Source organism: Simochromis diagramma, unplaced genomic scaffold (genome assembly GCF_900408965.1).
Source record: "Simochromis diagramma unplaced genomic scaffold, fSimDia1.1 OVJJ01000717.1, whole genome shotgun sequence".
NCBI classification, from domain to species: domain Eukaryota; kingdom Metazoa; phylum Chordata; class Actinopteri; order Cichliformes; family Cichlidae; genus Simochromis; species Simochromis diagramma.
Window position 1 is genome coordinate 1872918 of NW_024387503.1, and position 9787 is coordinate 1882704.

The 9787-nt window shown below is 40.2% G+C and overlaps 1 protein-coding gene across 5 annotated transcripts; it reads left to right on the forward strand.

The window, feature by feature from the left end:
* The first annotated feature begins 97 nt into the window (after window positions 1-97).
* Window positions 98-8403, forward strand: LOC120725719 (cAMP-responsive element modulator-like). 5 transcript variants are annotated; one of them, XM_040018689.1, is made up of 6 exons: window positions 98-216; window positions 1676-1792; window positions 1946-2119; window positions 2324-2413; window positions 6482-6626; window positions 7378-8403. In XM_040018689.1, the coding sequence occupies exons 2-6, from the start codon at window positions 1723-1725 to the stop codon at window positions 7520-7522; spliced, it is 624 nt and encodes a 207-aa protein (XP_039874623.1). In that variant the 5' UTR covers window positions 98-216; window positions 1676-1722; the 3' UTR covers window positions 7523-8403. The 5 variants fall into 5 exon arrangements, with proteins under 5 accessions (XP_039874623.1, XP_039874624.1, XP_039874625.1 ...); XM_040018690.1 differs by lacking the exon at window positions 2324-2413; XM_040018691.1 differs by lacking the exon at window positions 1946-2119.
* The last annotated feature ends 1384 nt before the right edge of the window (window positions 8404-9787 follow it).

A 9787-nucleotide genomic window follows, 5' to 3' on the forward strand; every position in this document is an offset into this window, starting at 1 on the left:
GTTTGAAAATGGCGTTCTCTTGCACTTGATAGGTTTACGATACTAACAGCTCAGTATTCGAATAATAACAATTCCAGTTCGTACTGAGCCAATCAACCAATCAGAATGGGCAAGAGAAAAAACACACTGCCTAACGGGCTCACCGATACACACACGCGCCAAAAATAAATAAATAAATAAAATAACTCCGTCAGTTAATCATCATCATCTACTAAGGTAAGAGTTTCTTTTAAGACTCATTCACACAAATACAGCATTGTGTACATACAGGCCGTACAATGTCGGCACAATATATTTGTTTACTAACAAGTTCTAGTTCTAGCTAAATGCTTTACATGTGCTAAAATATCAGTTAGTTGCCAGGACGCTTGACCAACATGATATTGTTTTTTACATGACCATTTAACATCTTTTTACATTGGTTACCAAATATGTGGCAGCTGATAGCAGCAAAAGGTTATTGATATGAAAGAAAATCTCAACTGAGCCAGTGTCTGTCGTCCACTTTTTGTTCCATTTTTGTTAACCAAAATCTGGCATATGTTACTTACAGGGCAGTGCAAAAGTCTTTAGGTATCCCTCTTTTCTTTATATTTTACTTCCAATAAGGGTCTTTCAAAGTGTTTCTTTGGTTGCTTTTTGAATTCATTTTCAATTTAGTCTGATAATTAACCTGATAATTTTCAGAGGATTTTTTTTAACCTATGAATGATGAAGAGGTGAAAACAGCAAAAAAAACCAATTTGAAACTAGATATTTAGACACTTTTTTATTTGCACTCCAGTAATTTATAACATGTATAATAACATGTAAATTGGTCCCATTTATGAGAAAAAAACAAAATCCAAAATACAGATATAACACAGCTTGACAGGAATAAAATAGCATTTTTGGAAAAGAGCTAAAGAGCTATTAGCTGAAAATTTAGCATTGCTTAGCATAGCTCAGCATGGTGCTTGCAGTCTGCAAAATAGCAAACAGAAGAAGAAGTGGAAGGGTGACTGTCAAAAAGCCATTCTTAAGATAAGAAAGGTTTGCCAAATTACATAATAACTGGACTGTGACAGTAAAAGCATACCTGGATTGAAAAACACAATGCAACACTAACAGTCATGGATTGGCCTCCCCAAAGGCTGGACCTGGACATTATGGAAGAAGCATCTTGACAGGGAAGGGAACAAAAAGAGAGAAAAATAAAAAGACAAGCTTTGAATATCCTTTAAGAAGCCTGTTCGTGAAAATAACTTTTTTCTTTTTTAATTTTGCTTATATACCGTATTTCCATGCATGTTTAGACACGTTTCAGTAAATCACTGCAGCCATTCCCTGTTTTCCAAGAAAAATACAAAGAAATGAGGTGTGGCTCAAGACTTGATTTTCACAGTACTGGATATCTTACTGCAAACCACACGCTATACTTCAAACCCCTGATTTGCATAATGCAAAGCTGAACACTGAGGCTAAATAGAGAAGTGGTCCATAAACTCCAGGAACTGGTTGAGTCATCTCTTCTGGGGGCTTGACTAAACCGTCACGTCTTATTTTACTAAAGTGCAATATCTCTAGAATCTAAGTACATCTAAGAGGTGCCAATGTGGCAATAGTTTCCTCATAGATGCAACTCTCATTTCATTTTCTTAATGTGAGTAACGTTACCTTCTTCTGTTTACCCCAGGAACTAGCACAAACACGTGATTTACGATTGAACCAGTGCCTCTCAGAATGAATCAAATGAAGACAGATGAGAAATATCAGCTGCCTGTTGACCAGCAAAAGAGCTGCAAACAGAACAGTAAGCATGCCGTGATCACACAGTTTACAAATCACTACCACACTCCAGCTAAACAACATTACCATCACATGAGTTCAGTACAATTAGAGCAGATAATTTGAACCTGTGACATCTCAAACTGCTAATATGTAATGGGCTTTTTTACTATCCCAGATGGGCTTTTTCAAAGAGTTCCTGCCACGATAATGCCTAATAAGGTAGAGAACCTGCCATCGATGGCTATGACTAGGACACAAACACTCCAGTATCCATTAAGCACTTCTCTTCGGTGCTGTGGGGGGATCCAGAATTGGGCACCGCACCCCTATACTGCATATTCCTTACCAGGTAACCCCTTATTTCCAGACTCATGTGAGTGTTTTTGTGTCAAAAGCAAAAGTAGTGACAGGATGGTGCTGCTTCCTCTGGATTCCTGCAGTTTTTTACATCTCTGTTATAACAAGAAACAGATATTAAAGAGGGGGAATGTTCCTGCTGCAACTGATAAACAAAGCAGTGATGCATTAAACCTCAGCTTTTATTTTTTAACAGGCACTCCGGTCAACTTCCAAATCCGTACACAGATGCTGGCATCAATTGCCACGGCCAGCACATGCACACCAAGTCCTCCACCAGAAACCCGTGAGTACAGCAGAGATGCTCTCAATGATATGCTATCACTTCTAGGTAGCAGCTGATTGCCCTTGTGCTGCTGCTGAGTTGCTACACTGGGTGACTAAGAACTGTAGAAGCAAAAACAGGCATTTCCTACACGAACTGTATAAATGCCAGAGGACAATATTAAGCTCCAGGAAAACCACACACTGTTTGTTATAGTCAATATAAGGCCCTTGTATGTAGTTACCATCTATGAGACACATCAGAATTGACTATCTGATAATATTGTATCCTTTCTGTTGGTAGATTTGCATACTCTATGCTCACTAGGGATTGGGAGCATAAACTCATCAGGAAAGTGTTTACTGGGGAAGCCAAAGGAAGTTGTCCCATCACCTTTTCTGTAACCAGCCTTTGTAACCGGCATTGTCTACACTTTTCAGAGTGAGGAAAGCTACCTTTTTCACTCAGTTTTATATCTTCCATCCATCTATGCACTTTCTGACACTTATCCAGGTCCAGGTAGGAAGAGCAACAGTCACACATCCTTCTCCCCAGCCACCTCCTCCAGCTCTTCTGGGGAGATCAAGGCTTTCCTAAGCCAGCTGAGGAATGTAATCTCCCCAGCATGTTGTGGCTCTGCCCCCATGCCTCGTCCCACTATGATGGCTGGAAAACCTCACGTAGATTGTGGCTAGGAAGCATCTCAGTAAGATGTTGAACCACCATAACTGCCTTCTTTCAGTGTGGACGAGTAGCAGCTCTACTCTGAGTTCCTCAAAAATGACCGAGCTGCTATTGCCAAGGCTGAGCCCGGCCACTCTCCTGAGGAAATTTCCACTGTTTTGTATCTGTGATCTCATTCTTTTGATCACTAGCCACAACTCGTCACCATAGGCAAGGGTTGGAATGTAGACCAACCTGTATATCGACAGCTTTGCTTTCATGCTTAGCCCTCTTTTCACCACAGGTAGAGCATCCGCACTACTGCAGACGCCTCGCCAGTCCATCAACTGACCAATCAGGTTGTCTGAGTATTCAGTTAGCATAAGCCAAGAAGTTAGCTAATGCTATAAAAACTATCACAAGCAAACCAACACAATTGACCAAATTTGACTAGCAGAAAACTGAATTTGATATTGCACTATTATTATGTTCAATAAAGAAAACACTTGAAATCCTTACCATTTGTTTCAGAAGAGAGTTTTATATAAGCAAAAGCTTTTTTTCCATTTTCCACCGCATTCCAAAGCTATCACACAGCAATGTGATTGGTCAGTTTCCATGTTGATACTGGACCAGCATTATTATGATGATGCAGGAACAACACCAATAAGAGAAAATCAGATAGATCAGTGTCTTTATATTTACATTTTTATCTTAAATCATCTGAAAGATAGATGAGATTCAAAGTCCAGCAGATAGGTTTCATTATTCATAGTCTATATTTGGCCTCCATACAACTTATACAGTATTCAAATTTTCAGCCTGTTTCTCCGATTCTCTATTCACTCTTTATTCTCCGCGCTACTGATGACTTACCACCCTGCAAAATTTGCGATGATCTTGAAATATGATGCATTTCCAAAAGAGCATAAAAAGAAAGAACAAACTCCACCTCGAGCCGAAGCATGTTTATGTACATCTCTCTGTGTGTTAATCACATAATGATCCAAAGTTGGACAGTGTAAAAGTCCATTTGAATACTTAACACTTTAGCTTTCACTTCTCTCACTGTGTGTTTTTACAGTGAGGTTGCAAATTCAACTTAAGTCAAGGATCTAAGTGCTTCCTCTACCAGTAACTCCCCGCCAACTCAAATGACTGAGAAAGTAACAGAAATTTGGGAGAAATGCACACGTACAGACGTCATCAAGCTTTTACATCATTCCAATTACTTAGATCATACCTCTGTGATGCCTGCAGGGGGAGCCAACTCCTTTAGCTTGGGGTATGGAAGGTGCTGTGGCAGAAGGACGAGAGCTATTTATATTTGTTCAATCGATAACTTTATCGATATCAGTAGCCTGTCTATTTACTGTATAGATCTAATTTGAATAAAAGTACAAATGTGAAAATTTGACATAAAATAAGAGCTCCTATCACACACTGGTGACTTTTTGTTCTGCTTTGAGAAAGCAGGTTTTCAGTATTGCAGTCATACTTTGTGCTTTCAGCTGGCTGTTTGCTTCGGAGCTGAAGAGGCGCTTCAGTCTAGCTGATAAAAAATTCCTCTCCAAAGACAAACAGCAGAGCCCCTGACTCATAGCGCTGTGTCGGGAGAGAGCAAACCATACTGTTGACATCAGGAGGCCAGTGATGTCATGGTGATGTCAATGCCTCTAATTGTAAATTGCACACACACAGCTCCACTGTTGGCCGTGGTAATGTTTCAGTGAGAGAGAAGACTCTGAAAGGGGCAGTTTCTCTTGGAAAAGCTGGGAGCGTATACAGTATGGCTGTGACTGGGGATGAGACAGAAACAGGTATGTCTCTTTTATTACCGGATCTTTGTGAGAGTGCGTTTTCAGATTGTTGTTTTGTTGGACTGTCTCTTTAAGAGTTAGTGAGATTCGTGAGTTTATGGTGAGTGGGAAAATTCACAGTTAAAATAAGTTAGAAGCTTTTAGACTGAAAAAAAAAAAGATTATTGTGATGTTTGCTTTTTTCTTCTTTATATGTTTTCAGTCAGTTTTTCCCCAAACCAGCTCAGTTAAGATCAGTAACTTCCTCAAAATAACGTCACAAGTAGGGTCCTCTGAGAAAAGTACCGGATGATCCGAAAGAAATAGAGATTATCCTCGTTTTCCACGGTCAGCTGCATCAAGATTGCTCCGGAGGAAACATTTTCACAGGATCTGCCTGTGTCTCTCTGTTTCTCTGCCTCTCTCTCTCTCTGTGAAATGCTTCAGCGCTCTGCCCACTCAGAGCACATAGCAGCACCGGCTGACGTCACTGCTCTTCCTGGAACAGGCCCCCCAGCAGCGACATGCACATGCACCCAATGAATAAGATGCACACTGACGTCAGCTGCTGGCCACACTGTGATTACATACGGCTCTTTTCGCAGTTCCAACATGTCACAGAATTAATGAGTCCTACTGGTGCTGACCAAACAATGAACAGAAGGAGAAGTGGACAGGAATGGCACCGTCTCTCAGTGTCTGTTTCTCTCGCAGCATCACACGCTGGCTTGATTCGATAAGATTTTGTCAGAATGCATACAACCGAGTCACTCATGCTCTAATTATTTCTGTTTCTTATTATAGCGTTAAGCATCATACTGGGTGAGCGTGTGATAAAACCATTTAAAATCTGAATTCTGTTTAATGGGAACTTGCAGTTACAACGCGTTCCAGGATTATTCACGCTGTGCTTTATTTTCGTCGATCTAAAATAAATAGATAGCATGTTGATGTTGAATAAAAATGTGAAAATTAGATTATGATTTTGGGTTTGAAAGAGGCTGTTCCACAAAACACTTTTCACACTACCAGTTTTAACTCTTTACCCCTTTGAATGCCTGCTGGTCTTTATTGACATATACTCAGGTTGTCAAAACTCATCACTAAGGGTACAGGTCGTGAAATGCTGTCTTTATGGGGAAAAGAGTTAAAGATGTTGCTTGTTACTGGATCTCTAACTCCAGTAGCTGTGATAGCAACTGTAGCTACTCAACCAACTGCAACAAAAGTCTTCCGGCTTTTGATTTAATAATTTAAGCAAGCGAAAAATTTACATTACATAACAGCTGATTCCTGCCATCAGTAAATGTCATCTTTCATGAGTACAGCCTTACTGTGTTGCCTTACTGTGTCCATAGGAATTAAGAGGGTAAGTAGCAGCAAGCCGCTGCTAATCAAATGATGTAACAGGCAGATAAAGTCAGGCAATGATTACTTAAAGTTCTTGCTGCTAAAAGTGGTTCTGCAAAGCTACTCAATCAAGTGTCATACTGAACTTTTATTTTACATGAAAAACTGCAAAATACAGTTTCATTAATAAACATTCTGTCTATTAAGGATGTAAACTATTAGCCTAAAACGTATGACCAAAGCCCTGAGTCTGATGTGTTGTTTTGCGTCTCCCTAGGCACCCCTGGTGACCTGACTGGCTGCCAGCTGCGTAACCCCACCTCCAGCCTCCCTCAGGGTGTCGCAGGGCCCAGTGCTCACAGCTCCCAGAAACTTATAGAGGATGCCTTACAGAAGAGGGAGCTGCGCTTGATGAAGAACAGGTATAGAGGAGTGCTTACATTCATTCTCTTGGACAATATAACCCAGATAATAAGGCATTCGTGCCAACACAGTAACAACAACAATTTAAATAATCCAGTGTCAGCTGGATAGATTCAAAGTATATCCTTGGGGAATATATCTTATCTCATTCCTGCTGTGTCTGTTGTATAATATACAATCATCTGCATGATAATACACGACATGTCCATGTAATAATAAGTTTTATAGCACGTCATTAGTTCACCACATAATTCCCCTTCATCCACACTCTTTATCTTCTAATTCTTATTTGTCCTCACGTTACCTTCTCTGCGTCCTGTGTTTGGTGTGTGGAGTGAGTTGTCACACATGGAGGTTAAAATGTCAAATTTTGTGCGCATATATACGTATACGCGTTTATGTGGATAATAGTGATTTGCCGGTGAGCAAACAGAGTACTCTACATTGTGCGTTGACTATGTGCTTGCTGTAAACAGCTGTTTCCAATGCCAGCTTTTCTTGGTTGTCTTTTTTCCTGCATCTCTTCCCTACACTGTGATTTTACTATGATCGGCTATTTATCAGTGAATCGTTGTTTACTTTGTAAGATCCTCCTTTGGTTGGCTGTGATGTAAAAGACCTAGCCTGGAGGTTTTTGAATGGTAACGCCTTCAAAAAGATAATCATCTTAACCTTTCGTGGTAGGCTTTTTGTATGTGTTGTTCTCAGATTAACAGCTTTAATGAGTCCTCTGTTGTCCACTGCTTCCAGGGAAGCTGCCCGTGAGTGTCGGCGGAAGAAGAAGGAATATGTCAGGTGCCTTGAGAATCGCGTGGCCGTGCTGGAAAATCAAAATAAGACTCTGATAGAAGAGCTTAGAGCCTTAAAAGACATCTATCGTCACAAAGTGGAATGATGGGGAATCGGGATTGTGTGGACTGTGTCGGTTTGTTTCTGTGGCCTATCTTGAGGACTCTGTGTACATATACACGCACTCCAACGAACACACACCCTTTGTAGTTGCTGATTAAATGTGTTTACACAATGATGTCGGTGTTTCAGGCTCTGAATTATCCATGCACCAGCAGCAGCTGAAATATGCAGCTTGTTTCAGGAGATATCAGTGAGTATTTGTGAGCCAGGCTTCTAGAGGAAGTAGGCCCTATGTGGATCAGAATGTCCAACAGCGGAGGTTAAACCTGAACGTGTCAGCAAAGGCTTTGCGTTACCTTAACCGCATTGCGTTTTACATTCCTTTACAATATTATGATGTGGGTCTGTTCAAATACTCCATTAATTGGTAGTCTTTATGATGGCTTTGTTTGGAGGACTGTTCAGGGAGAAAAATGCTGCCAGAAGCCAAATTTTCAAACATCAGGGTTCATGTGATCTTCAGGGCTTCACAAAGTTTGTGGGGGTTTTTTAAATTTTGTTTGATTTTAGAAGGTCCGATGCCTCTAACCAGTGGCATTATTATTTATTCGGGCAGGTTTTGCTGCACATTGTTCTATATTTTTGGGATATTGCAGCATAGTTGAGTGTATGTTTAGAAAAAATATCAGTTTTTGATACATTTGCATTAACTTGTCGTTTCCTTTTTTTGTTCCCTTTGCATCTGTATCTGTGATTAAATTTAACACTCTAGTCGTGAGACAGTTGCTCATTTGTTTTTAATGACATATTAGCTGCTGGATTCTTGGTGTATCATTTCTCCTCTGCAGCACGTTAAGAATCGTCAGAACCCATGTGAAGGCCTTTTGGAATGTTTTCACTTCAATAAAATTCTCGTTCAGCCTCTCTGTGTCTTTCTTCTCACATGCAGTAAATGTTAAAGACGTGCATATGACTTAAAACTAGTCAACGGGAGTTCATTTGCTATTAGTTTGGGCTTAGAGAGATAAGACGAAAGGCCTCACGGACCTTATAAGCTAAAGTTCCATTAAAGCAGACGCTGCCACTCTGAGTCTCAGCATTGGGTTTCTGCTTGGAACATGATGTTCCGTTCTTCACTGATGGTGATGGCTCACCTTGATACTGGGACTGTCACTAATAAAGCACAGTCATTTCCCCTCTTTTGTTGCATTTTTGCAGGTGACAGACATTTTGTGGAAGAGCTGAACTTTTAATGGACGAATGGAAGATTAGCGAGTGCTCTTAAGCACATTTTCTTAAACCACAACCAGTGGAACACAGATGTGCCAACGGAAAGGAAATATTTGCCTGCTCTCTTTAGTAACGCTATTCTCATGCTTAGCAAATTGAGAAATTGTTGCTCTAAAAAGGAAAATATTAAGAATCTGTGCTTGATATTTAACCAGCTTACAGGATGGAAGGAGAAAAAAGGGACTCGTGGATAGCAATGAGGGATCTTGATTGTGCAGTGCTTGTGTCACTCCTATGTGTAATTTGCCTCAGAGACCTAGTAACAAAGCAACAAAGGAAAGAATCCAGTATCACTGAGACCAGCCTTGCACCTGGGCCTATTGTGAAACCTTATTCCTGTCCAGTCTCTAAACACTTCCATCGTCAGAGAGAAAATAATCCACTATTTGGGAACAGTATAATACAGCTGCTTTGAGTTTAAATGCTGCATTTGCATACCTGACCTATGCTATCAGATCAAATGCTTTGTGCGGGTACATCTTACATCCTAATTAAAACATACCATGGGCTTTATTGAAGTGACTAATCATCCAAAATCCTGCCATGAATGCTTCCACACTGCATTCATAGAATAAAAAGCACAGCACAGTCTGTAAGCTTGGTAACTGGTAGGGGGGAAAAGAAATGGAAAAAAAGATCAAATTACAAAATACATGTTTTTAAAAATTTAGATAAGCTTGTCATAAAATGCAGTGCAGGTACAGTACCAGCAGGCTGCACTACAGCATCATGCCTGATCATCTCAGTCTATACAATCCTGCAAACAGGATTTTTTTTTCTCATTTTTCCAGCCTCGGTTTACAAATACACATTGTCGTACATTTGAAGAAACGTCCTGATTGAACTGGCTATTATTCTTCAGGGCTTCACTTTGTTTGCATTCCCAAACCCCAACCAGAAAAAAATCCAGTTAATACTACAAAAATCAAAGATTTTTTCACATGCAAAGGAAAGCCCCGTATGGGTTTGCCAGTCATTAGTCAAGATCAAGTAATTTACTGTACACAAACACGGGTGT